The sequence below is a fragment of the Oppia nitens genome, unplaced genomic scaffold, assembly GCF_028296485.1.
Source record: "Oppia nitens isolate AA-2021 unplaced genomic scaffold, nextdenovo-longstitch-racon4-pilon3 scaffold15_pilon_pilon_pilon, whole genome shotgun sequence".
Taxonomy (NCBI): domain Eukaryota; kingdom Metazoa; phylum Arthropoda; class Arachnida; order Sarcoptiformes; family Oppiidae; genus Oppia; species Oppia nitens.
In genome coordinates, this window is record NW_026533194.1 from 1,725,495 (window position 1) to 1,740,065 (window position 14,571).

Sequence of the window (14,571 nt, forward strand, 5' to 3'; positions counted from 1 at the left end):
TATTTACCATGTAATCAAATGGGACAACCACCACAACAGTACTATTGCCAGCTAATAGGCCATCTATACTGTATGACCTTATTTGACCAGTTTGGTGATAATAAACTATTATCTAAAACAAATAATAGATACATGGTCAACAATAGGTTTGTCGGTTTGAAATCAATGTATTTTGCCTATCTATCGGTTACCGGTATTGATTGGACACCCTATAAGGATATAGTACTGATTATACATGCACCTGGCGAAAGGGTATACGATTTATTTAGGCATGACCTACAATCAATTAGACGTACACAATCAGACACCTGTATAGTTAGCTATAGGCAAACCAGTGTACAGTTGATGTACGAAAGTTATCGCCAGTGTCTGACACCCGACTACCAGACACTACACGAATGTATAGCTAAATGTTTGATTGACTCAATTCCCGGCGTCGGCAGCGGCGGTGCTAATAATGTAACCTATGGTCAGTATTATAGACTGTTTGTTAGTCAAACACTTGAAGCTGATCGATGTGAGCACCGGTGCAACCGTTACGATATTTGTCAGTCGGACTACTATGACCTGACCATCAATTACCAGAAACTGAACATCAAATATATCTATACAGTCCTATTGGAAGTGCCGTCTCAGCCGAAAACCTTATATCTGATATCATTGAAGATGTCTGCCGAAGAATACCTGTGCCTAATGGCCAGTATTCTAAGTCTATGGTTTGGCATATCTGTCCTTAAGCTTAGGGATGTCTGTGTCGATACGTTCAGTAAACTATTGGTCAAATTGTCTACCAAATCAAAAGTCAATGATATTAATCAGTATTTTACACATAATTATAAAATTGATAAAATTATATTTTCTAAATATTAATTGATTTTTTTTATTTAAAAAAAATTATGTTATAAAATAAATTAGTTTTTTTATATATATTTTCTTATATTATAAAAATTATTTTTAGTAATTATATATTTTTTTATTGTTTGGTTTTTTAAAATCATTATAATAATTTTAATATGTAATATTATTTTTTTATTTAATATTCTAATAATATATTTATTTTAATAATTATTTGTTTAATATTTTACTTTCAAAATTTAGTTATGTGTTTAAAAAAAACTGTTGAAAAAATATCTATAATATTAGTAAATAATTGTAAATTTTTAAATTATAATTTATTTGCTAATGTTTTTTATTATTATGTAATAAAATTTAATAATCAAAATGAATATTTATTAAATGCATATTAATAAATAAAGTTGTTTTCAAAACATATTTATTATGACATACATTTCCAAATAGTATAAAAAATTATTATTATTTTTTAATTTATATTCAAAAAAAACTTGAAAAGTTTTGTTTACTGAAATCTATAATGGCTTTTTGAGTCTGTCTGTCTGTCTGTCTGTAGCATTTCATTTTGCAAATTTTGAAATTCTGACTTCAGATTCGGTTAGAGGACTACTAATAATGTATTGAAAAGTTGTATCAAAATTTCGATATCTCTTCGGTAACATAGATAAAATGTCGGCCAAAGTAAAGAAAATTTTAAGAAAATTTTTTTAAGTATAGATTTGAATAAAGCATCAAAAACAAGCATAAAAATATGCATTAAAATTTTGATATCTCTTCGGGAACATAAAGAAAATGGCGGCCAAAGTAAAAAAAATTAGGTAAAAATTTTAACGTTTAGAATTGTAAAGAGCATCAAAATTATGATATAATTTATCAGCATATTTTTTTAAATGGCGGCAAAAGTATAAGAAATTTTTAGAAATTTTTTTAATTATAGATTTGTATAAAGCATCAAAAACAAGAATAAAAAATATGCATTAAAATTTTGATATCTACGGTAAAAAAAAGTATAAGCGGCAAAAGTATAATTATAGATGATTATTTTGTTATACTAAATCATTTGATACCACACATTAGTTGTTTATTTTGTCAAACCGAGTAATTTGATACCCCACATGACTATAGTTAAGTTTATTTTGTGATACCGAGTCAATTGAAACTCTACATGACTAAAGTTATGTTTATTTTGTCATATTGAGTCATTTGATAACTTGAATGACTAAAATTGAGAATATTTTGTCATACTGAATCATCTGATACCATACATGACAATATTTATATTATGTATATTTGACCAGTTTTTATAATTCTTATGTTACTATATAGCCGCTATATAATAATAATTAATGGTTTTCAATGCTATTCAAGTTTTTTTTCTGAAAATGCTTTCTAGCATTCTTAACTGGTTTTTATTTGAATATATATATATATAAAATCATTTTTTCAAAAATTTAATTATTATTATTATTTTATTGTAATAAAATTACATTAAAAGTTGTTTACTATGATAAACAAAATATTATAATTTAATTTAATATATAGTAATCTATGTGATTGCTTTTAAAACTTAATAAAAAAATATTAAAAATTATTTATTTGATAAGTATAATTTGGTTTAATATTATTATAGAAATGTAAAATTTATTGAAAATTTTATTATTTATATTAAATATATATCTAAATAAAATTCAATAATCATAATAAATACAATTTTTTTAAATAAAAATATGAACTTAATATATTTACAGACAGTTAAATGGCTAATAAACGTATTATGTTTGATGGGCTATCTCTATCAAACCTATCAGATCAGTCACCGATACCTGTCCTACGATACCATCACTGATGTCCGATACGAGTTGGACGAGTACATTGAATTACCCGGTATTACCGTTTGTATCGATAAGCTGGGACTTATCAAACCCGAATACATGGCTAACTATACCCGAGCACTGGGTCGGTCACCTAAGACACGGTACGCCTATCTGGACAACCTTACACTTAGTGAACAGTTTGAACGGTTACATAAGCCGAGTACAGTGATAGCATGTTTGCTAACAACTGGCAATTCAACTAAATTGCTTGAACCGTGTAATACAACTACCGGACCCTACTATCAGCAAATTATTAGTACTGTTTATTGTATGGCAATGTTTGTCAGGTATAACAGTAGTTACTATAATGATGATGATGATGATGATGATGATAGCCATAGATATATGGTCAATAATAACTATGTAGGCCTGAGCTCAATGTATACAGTAGTACTGACTATAGATGGTTTAGGTAGGACACCATTTAGCGATATTACTGTTGCAATACTAGCACCGGGCGAACGAATATACGGATCCTATAGACGTAATACCAAATCGATTAAGACAGTCAACTCGCAATCGGCTACTCTAGGCTATAGACATACCAGTGTCCGATATGACTATCCGCCCAATCATTTGAAATGTTTGGCTAAACACCATCAGACACGACATCAATGTATAGACGAATGTATTATCAATGAAATGATTGGTACCGTCGATGATGACAACGTAACTTATGGCCAATATTTTAGTAATTTTCTTAGTCGTACACAAAAACCGGACGGCAAGTGTAACCGCCGGTGCAACCGATATGCCATATGTCGGGCAAACTATTATGACGTTCATCTGGACTATCAGTTTAGTCAGGTTAGACCAGCTGTCTATATGGTACTACTGGAGGCGCCCACACATCCGATAACTGTCTATCGAATATCATTGAAAATGTCTGCCGAAGAATACCTGTGCCTAATGGCCAGTATTTTGAGTCTATGGTTTGGCATATCTATCATAATGTTTAGGGATGTATGTATCCAGACATTGGATAAATTGACTACTAATCAGCATTTGGCTATAAATTTGACTAAAAATTATAAAATTTGTAATATTATTTTTTAAAAATATTAATGATTTTATTTTTTAATTAAAATATAAACAAATTAATTTTTGTTCACATATATTTTTTATTAATTGTTTTAAAAATCATTATATAATAATTTTAATATGTTATTATATTATTTTTATTTAACAATAAATATTATATTTTTTTTGATACAAAAAAAACTATTTGTTCAATATTTTACAATAAAATTTAATTATGTGTTTAAATATTTACTTTTGAAAAAAATATTCTTAATATTCTTATTATATAGTATTTACACATATATATATATATATATATATATATATATATATAGAGAGAGAGAGAGAGAGAGAGAGTAATGTATTGTAATTATTATAAATTTTTAAATTATAATTTATATGCTAATGTTTTCGTTATATAATATAATAAGATTTAATAATAATAATGAATATTTGTTAAATACATATTTCAAAACATATTTATTTTGATATATATATATGTATATRTATATATATATCAAATAGTATAGAATTTTTTATATGAATATATTATTTATAAATTATTATTATAAATTATTTATTTAAAAAAACTTAATTTTTATAATTATTTTATTATAATAATAAAATTATATTAAAAGTTGTTTACTAAATAAAATATTATTATTATTATTTTTTAAAAATAATTTAATATACAGTACTTTATGTGATTGCTTTTAAACTTAATAAACAAATTTTTTTAAAAAAAACTTATTTATTTCATAATATCACTTGTGGTGTAATACAGTATCATTAAACTGAACATGTAGAATTTGTATTGAAAATTTTTATTATTTATATTTAAAAAAATACAATCAATAAAAATTTTACTGTATAATCATAATACAAATTTATAATAAATACAAATTGAGAAAACAATAACAATTTCATAATTTTACAGTTGCATAGAAATAAGCAAAAAAATTTAAACTAACTTTATATATATATATATAGATACTGTATATATAAATGAATTTAAAATATTTACTAATAATTAAATTCATAACAAATTTATTATGTTTATTGGGTTATCTCTTTCAGACCTATCAGATCAGTCACCGATACCTGTCCTACGAAACTATTACTGATGTCCGATACGAGTTGGATGACTACATTGAATTACCCGGTATTACCGTTTGTATCAATAAGCTGGGACTTATCAAACCCGAATACATGGCTAACTATACCCGTGCACTGGGCCAGTCACCTAAGACACCGTACGCCTATCTGGATAATCTTACACTAAGTAAACAGTTATTACGGTTACATAAGCCGAGTACAGTGATAACCTGTTTGCTAACGACTGGTAATTCAACTAAAATGCTTGAACCGTGTAATACAACTACCGGACCCTACTATCAGCAAATTATTGGTAATGTCTATTGTATGACAATGTTTGCCAGGTATGATGATGATGATGATGATGGAGTTAGCAATAGAAACATGGTCAAAAATAATTATGTAGGCCTGAGCTCAATGTATACAGGTGCACTGACTGTCGATAGTAAAGTTTTGAAACCGTTTAGCGATATTATGGTTGTTATACATTCACCAGGTGAACGGATCTACAATTCCTATAGACGTAATACCAGATTGATTAAGACAGTCAACTCGGAACTGACTGTTATTGGCTATAGACATACCAGTGTCCGATACGACTATCCGCCCAGTCATTGGAAATGTTTGGCTAAACACTATCGTACACGACATCAATGTATAGACGAGTGTATTATTGCCGATATTGGTGTCATTGCCGACGCCGACACCGATACCGACGCCGCCAATGATGACAACATAACGTATGGCCAATGGTATAGTAAGTTTCAGAGTCGTACACTGGAACCGGATGGTGACTGTAACCGTCGGTGCAACCGATATGCTATATGTCAGGCCAACTATTATGACATTTATCTGGACTATTGGTTTAGTCATGTTAGGCCCGATATATATGTTGTACCGCTGGAAGCGCCGTCACAACCGAAAACCGTTTATCAAATATCAGTGAAAATGCCTGCCGAAGAATACCTGTGCCTAATGGCCAGTATTCTAAGTCTATGGTTTGGCATATCTATCATAATGTTTAGGGATGTATGTGTCCAGACAATTGGTAAACTAGTAGATAAATTTACTATTAGTAATAATAATAATATTAATATTAATAATTTTTCTCAATTTTTGTTTATGAATAATTTTTATAATAGTGTTAAAATCAAATTTACAAACAATTAGACTACTTTAATTAAAATCACAAAAAAATTATTATTATTATTATATTGATATTATTTATTATATTAAAAATTATTAATATATCTTAATTTTAATTAAATCTTTAATATTCTATAAAAAAAACTATTTGTTCAATATTTTATTATACAATTGTATTTAATTTATTTGTTATGAATTTATTAAAATTTTTGAAAAATATCTAATTTTTTGCAATATTGTATTATTATTATTATATTAGTATTAGTGTTGAAACGATATAACAAAAATTAGTTTAAAAATTTTAATAACATTATTTTTTACATTTATAAATATAACACAACAATTTCAAATGTATTATATATATATGATATATAATTAATAAAAATTTATTGTTTATTAATAGAAAAAATTAATTAAATAAATAATGTTTATAAATATATTTTTTTATTTTTATAATTAGTTGTTATTTTTTGGCTAGTAATTTTGTTTTTTTTTATTTTAAATTAATTTTTTAATTAATTAAGTTTAATCAACGTTTTAAAAGGTTTAAATATAATTTATTATTTAAACATTTAATATAAATAAAATATCTAATTAAAAAAAATTCTAGATATTATAAATATCATTTTTATACTAATATTATTATTGTAAGCATATTAATAATTATTTTCATTATTATTATTATTACCACTATTACCTGTATTATTATTAGTATTATTATTATTATTATTATTATTATTATTATAATTATAATTATTATTATTATTATTATTATTATTATTATTATTATTATTATTATTATTATTATTATTATTATTATTATTATTATTATTATTATTATTATTATTATTATTATTATTATTATTATTATTAATATTTAGATTATCAGAATTAATATAATTTAAACATAATCATATTTTTTGAGTGTTTGTTTTTAATTTTTGTTTTTAAAACTAAATTAAATAATATATTTGTTAATCGCGTTAAAAATTATTTATATTAATATATTTTATTATTATTATTATTATTATTATTATTTAGAAATCAATACCGTAATACTACAGTAAACTATATTTTTGATGATTAATTTTATTATTATCATTAATATTATTATTTATAGTATTATTTTCATCATCATTAGTATTATTATCATTAGTATTAGAAGTAACAAAATTTTTACAAATAAACATTTTTTTAATAATAAAAAGTTAATTATGTTTTTTACCTTTCAGTATAAACTCTAAATATAATATAAAGTAATTTATCTATCATATTAAATAAAATTAAATAAAAACATTTAATAGTATTAACACTAAAATAATATAAAATATATATATAATACTATAGAATATATATTAATAAACACAAATATTTTTGTTTACAATAATAAACTATAATTATATAATAAATAAAATATTGCAGTATATTTTGGTAATAAATTTGTTTACCTAAAAAATTTTTACATTTTGTATTTAATGTTATTTAATATACTGTATATACAGTATATATATATTCTAGCAATAAGTTAATAAAACAGTTTTATTTTGCATATATTTATATACAGTATATATTTATTTATAAATTACAGATAACTGATTAACATAAAACAACTTAACGGTATCTAATAAAACAAAATGTTTAGTCAAATAGTTTTAGGGTTAATAATATTGTTATGTTTGACGGGCTATATCTATCACTCGTATCTGTTAAGTGATCGATACCTGTCCTACAATACTGTAGCCGATATCCGATACGGCTATCAGTTTATTAGATTTCCCGGTATTACCCTATGTCTGGATAAGCTGGCACTTATCAAACCTGACTACGACTTGACGACGGCTGCTAACTATACCCATGAACTACTGGACCAGTCATCTGCTAATACTACTACCAATCAGTACGACTATCTGGATAGTCTAACCTATAGGGAACAGTTAGCTCGTCTATGGAAACCAAGTAAACTGATCCAATGTCAGCTAACAACTATCGACAACTACATCAAAACCAAATACAACACCAACAACAACAACAACAAGTTTGGACGGCACCCATATATAGACCATACCGGTATACCGGTAACTATTGAACAACGGTATTATCCGAAAATTATTGACCATCACTATTGTATGACCATGGTTGCCAGATATAACGATATTAATACTATGATAATGATGATGATGACTGATGATGATGATAATGATAGCGGTGACTGGAAATTAATGTTGGACTGCCAATTGAACCTAACTGATCCCATAGGTAGACGGTTACTAACTGGAACAACTGTTAGTAAAAAACAATTGGATAGTAGTATTATGTTTACTATACATTCACCGGAGGAACAGGTATACGGTTTCTATGGACGTAAAGTATTTCCGATTAGTTTTACAGCCAATACACAGTGGTCTGTATGCACACTAAGCTATAGTCAGACTAGTTATAGCTATAGGGAGGACAGGCAGCCACCGCCGCAATCATGTCTGACAGGATACCGTTCCCATCCGGAATGTATAGAAAAATGTATTATCCGAAAGATTGGACACCCGTATGATGACACCAACACCAACCTAACGTATGGCCAATACTATGGGAAATTTGTTACGGAATCTCGTTCCAGAGAACCGGGCGATTGTGTTCAACAATGCAGCCGACGTGTCCTATGCCATACAAATTATTACGGTATCTTCATGGACTATGATTATCCTAACAATGGTAGGCACCACCAGTCATCATCATCATCATCATCCAACCCCAATACCCCGGTCTATACAATACTAATTAAGGCACAGTCGAAACCGAAAGCCGAATACCAGCTATCATTGCGTATATCATTCAAGGACTACATTGGCCAGATGGCCAGTATAGTTTGCTTGTGGTTTGGCCTACCAGTACTGTTGGCCGGTTGGATTATTAATACCGATGCTGCTGCTGCTGCTGCTGCGGTCCCGGTCGTAAAACGATGGAAAACTAGGCGCCTGTATATTATTATAAGCAATTGGCGACAATTGTCGATAAACACCTTTACCTCAAGATCAAGAACCAACAGAACTACTACTACAGGCAATATATAGTGTTGTAAGAAACAACAACCAACCAAAAAAAAAACGCCCGGAGCTGTTGAGATAATATATATATAAATTTATAAGTTATATATACCTTATATTGTATATCCTATTCCTAGTATACTTTACATTGTTTGTTAACACTATGTTTTTTTTGACGCACATTTACCCTATCGATATCGATACCTGTATTATCATTATTATTATTATTATTATTAATAATATTATCATTAAAATAATTAATATAATTATTATTAATATTATATTTTTATGTTTTTATACATGTGTACTCTAAAATAGATAATTTATCTAGTATACTTTGAAAATTATTTTTTTATGTATAAAACTTTTTGTTTTTTAACTAAATGCTAATAAATTATAATTAAATAATATTAATTAGTCGCGTTAAAAATTATTTATATTAATAAAATAAAAATTATCATTACATAATCAATAACCTATACTACAAGTTAACTATTTTTGATGACTAATTTTATTAGTATCATTAGTATTTAGTAGTAATAATATTTTAATCATTAGTATTAATATTAGTACTATAAGTAACAAAATCTCTAGAAATAAACATTTTTTTAATAATAAAAGTTAATTATGTTTTTACCTGTAATATAATTTATTTATATATCATATTAGATAAAATTAAATAAAACATTCAATAGTAAAGAATATTTAATACTAAAATAGAAAATATAATAATATAATATATTTTATTAATAATAAATACAAATAAAAATTTATTTTTACAATAATAAAATTTAATTATATAAATACAATAATAAATAATAAAATATTACAGTATATTTTGGTAATAAATTTGTTTACCTAATAAAATAGGTTTTAGTATTATTTAATACAGTAGTTATAGCAATAGTTAATAATAAATAAAGTTTTTATTTTGCATACTGTATAAATTAAATTATTATAAATACAAGATTACCCAGATACTAATTAAATGGGTGTCTAATCTATAATATATACTAAACAACAATATGTTTCTTCAAATAGTTTTAGGGTTAATAATATTGTTTTGTTTGTCCGGCTATATCTATCATTCATATCTGTTAACAGATCTATACCTGTCCTACAATACTGTATCCAATATCCGATATGGCTATCGATATATTAGATTTCCCGGTATTACCCTATGTCTGGATAAGCTGGCACTTATCAAACCTGAATACTACGACATGATGACGAAGGCTGCTAACTATACCCATAAACTACTGGACCAGTCATCTACTAATACTACTACTACTACCAATCAGTACGACTATCTGGATAGTCTAACCTATAAGGAACAGTTAGCTCGTCTATGGGAACCAAGTAAACTGATCCAATGTCAACTAACAGCTGCCGACAATTGGAAAAACAACAACAACAAGGAAATGTTTGGACGGCACCCATATATAGACCAGATACCGGTAACTATTGGACAACAGTATAGCTATCCGAAAATTATTGACCATCACTATTGTATGACCATGGTTGCCAGATATAACAACAGTAATACTATGACGATGACTAGTGATGATGGTAGTGATTTGAAATTAATGTTGGACTGCCAATTGAACCTAACTGATCCTATAAGTAGACGATTGCTAACTGAAACTATTAATACAAGACAATTGGATAGTAGTATTATGTTTACTATACATTCACCGGAGGAACAGGTAAACGGTTTATATGAACGGTCAGTCTATCCGATTATATTTACAGCCAATACACAGTCGTCTGTATGCACACTAAGCTATAGTCAGACTAGTTATCGCTATAGAGAGGACAGGCAGCCACCGCCGCGATGTTTGACCGCATACCGTTCCCACGAGGAATGTATAGAAAAATGTATTATCCGAAAGATTGGACACCCGGGTGGTGATGATGACGATGATAATGCTATCAACAACAACAACAACCTAACGTATGGCCAATACTATAGGAAATTTGATGCCGAATACCGTTCCAGAGAACCGGGCGATTGTGTTCAACAATGCAGCCAACGTGTCCTATGCTATACAAATTATTATGATGTCTCTATGGATTATGATTATCCTAACAATTGGTTGGATCCCCAATCATCATCATCATCATCATCGGTCTATACAATACTAATTAAGGCACAGTCGCAACCGAAAACCGAATATCTGCTATTTTTGCGGATGACATTCATCGACTACGTGTGCCATATGGGCGGTTTGATTAGTCTATGGTTTGGCCTACCAATAATGTTGGCCAAATGGACTAATAATACCGATGCTGCTGCTGCTGCGGTCGTAAAACGATGGAAAACTAGGCGCCGGTATCTTATTAACAATTATCAATAAACACAACTTTACGTTAAACACTACTACAACCACTATAGGCCAATATAGATATCTCCCTCCCACCCCACCCCACCCCTAGACCAACAAAATTTGCTTAACCCTTGATTATACAGTATATATACAGATTATTGACTGAGTTATCGACAATCGATAATACTATCTATCAATCAATCAATCAATCATCTGGTAATCCTATCCTAAATGATTAACCGACAGTTTATTATGTTTTTGTTTGTTTTATTTTTTATAGTCAATAGATATTTTTATCTTAACTAATGGTATAAACACTAACTATTTAAATCTCACTGTTTCTTATCTAATAATAATAATGATAATAATAACTGTGAACAGCACCTGTAGCCACACACACACACACACACATACATACACAATATACTGTATATATATAATTAATTTTATAAATTTATAATTATTATATATCTGTAACCACATTATAAGACACGCGTTTACAATACAATTATTGTATTAATTTGTTTTTTTAAAAAAATTAATTAATTAAATAGCAATTTTTGATTTTTATTGTGTGCTTAAAGTTATTTATTTTCTTTAAAAAGTACTTATAATGATAATTATAATATATTTTTTATTCATACACTATATATTTATAACTTATTAATAATTAATTAATAAAAATAAACTTAAAAATAATGATAATAATTGTTGAATTTATTTTCAAAAAAATTATAATTCAATGTCCACCGTTTACCGATAATCTTGAACCGGTTAAAAAATTTGACTTATTATCAATCACTATAAATCCAACGACTGCATTGGCCACATCATAGGCCGTACCGATTCTCCGCAATGGTATCTGATTGATATAATCGGCCGAAAAAGCTATATCCCTGATCATCGGTACATTTGTTACCATTGGTGTTGCTATAACTCCAGGACTTATAGTATAGTGTAATAGATATATAGTGTATATATATATAATAAATTTTTTTTTTTAATATTTTATATAAATAAACTAATAATTAATTAATTAATTTTTTTATATTAAAAAAATCTACCTGATACAATTAACACGTACATTGTATGGCTTTAATTCAATAGCCAAACATTTGCTAAACATATCGATACACGATTTGTTTAAATTGTTGGCCAATATTATCGGATGCTATGAATAAATTATATATATATACAGTATTTAATAATACAATATATGCTATATATATATATATATATATAATTAATTAATTATAAAATAATTAATTAAAAATAAACTACAATATATAGACATAGACAATTTTTTTTAATTAAAATTAAAATTTCAATACTAACCGGTTGATCTAAATTACCGGTTATAAAACAAATACAACCCTTATTGGCAATCAATGACCTCAAAAACAATTGTGTCAATCGTTGGCTGTTCCTTACAAATAGCATTTCCTGATCATAACTGTCCATATAGTTAGCACCATCACCGGCACCGGTAGTCATAAAATCATTAAATTGTAAAACACCGGCGCTATGGACTAAAATATCGCATTTGCCGTACACTGTCATCACTATTTGGTATAGACTATCGACATCGTTGTCCACTAATAGATCGGCACAAACACTGATAGCTGTCGGTTGTCTAATGGCGGGGCCATCACATACGTCATCAGCATTACATGTTAGAGGATTACATTGTCTGCATTCAACTACCAGTTCATCGATATCTTGTGGATCACCTAAGCCTGTAATGACTATCCGGGCTCCCAGTGTCGACAGTTTTATGGCTATGGCTTTTCCGATGCCAGAAGTTGATCCTTAAAAAGATTTTAAAAAATTAAAGATATTTTTTTGTGGTTATCATTGAAATCAAATATTATTATTAAAATAATAATAAGTATTATTTTAAAAATTTATAATTATTTGATATACTTTTTTTAAATTGTATTTGTTTATAATTAATGATTATTATTACTATATTTTTTAATACCTGTTATTAAAGCAACTTTATCTTTTAAAATCATAATTAAATTTTTTTTTAAATTTATATTTAGTTTATTTATATATATATTTAAAAATATTATTATTATAAAAAATATTATTTTTTATTTAATTAAACAATTGACAAAAAAAATAAATACTACTGTATAAAAACAATGTAATTTTTTTACTACAAATATGAGATGACTTGACTTATTATTAAATTTTTAACAATTAATTTTGACTCTCTCTCTCTCTCTCTCTCTCTCTCTCTCTCTCTCTCTCTCTCTCTCTCTCTAACTATCCCTGATAAATGAAAAGTAAAAATAAATAAATAAATTTATTGTTTTCAAACCGACAATAATATATATATATATAGTAAATAAAAAATATTAATATCAATGACTAATTAAAATATTAGATTTTATACCCTTATATTAAATAAAAAATCTATAGTATTATATATTTAGTTAATATACAATAGGTTTATAAAATGCTTAAATTAAACAATTAATATTAAATATTAAAAATATTATTGTAAATTAGTTAATAATTTTTTTAAAAAATATTATTTAATTTATTATTTAATATAAATAAACTTATATCATAATACCGTAATATTATTTATTTTATTAATTTATTAAATTTATTAAATTTATTAATATTTTACTTGTATAACCTAGTATAGTTCACTTATTCACTATATTATAGTCTATAAACAACATTAACATTATTTTAATAATAATAATAATAATACCAATATTAAAATAAAATAAATAAATTTATTTAAGATAGACAATAGTTTGTTTATCAAATAATAATAATAATAATAATAATATTAGATTATGCAATAAAAACTATGTTGAAATAAATTGAATTATTTTATTTTACAATTAAATATAAATATTTATATATATATTATTAATAATAATTTGCATATAAATTGTCACAAACACATCATATCATATACATTACATAACTTTTGAAAAAATACTATTATATTTTGCAAAACAACTTAATGTCTGAACAACCAAAAAAAATTATGAATTATTTCCAAATATTAAAATGGCTAATAAATCTGTTATGTTTATGGGGTTATCTCTACCAGACCTATCAGATCAGTCACCGATACCTGTCCTACAAGACTATTACCGATGTCCGATATGAGTTGGACGAGTACATTGAATTACCCGGTATTACCGTTTGCATTGATAAGCTAGCGCTGCTTAAACCCAAATACTGGGC

At 26.4% G+C, this 14,571-nt stretch overlaps 1 protein-coding gene across 1 annotated transcript; it reads right to left on the bottom strand.

The window, feature by feature from the left end:
• Window positions 1-12,094: 12,094 nt before the first annotated feature.
• Window positions 12,095-13,370, bottom strand: LOC128963381 (3-oxoacyl-[acyl-carrier-protein] reductase FabG-like). The gene is made up of 4 exons (XM_054309887.1): window positions 13,337-13,370; window positions 12,691-13,163; window positions 12,420-12,526; window positions 12,095-12,299 (listed from the first exon to the last, which is right to left on the bottom strand). Exons 1-4 carry the CDS (start codon window positions 13,368-13,370, stop codon window positions 12,095-12,097), a joined length of 819 nt encoding a protein of 272 aa, XP_054165862.1.
• Between the last annotated feature and the right edge of the window lie 1,201 nt (window positions 13,371-14,571).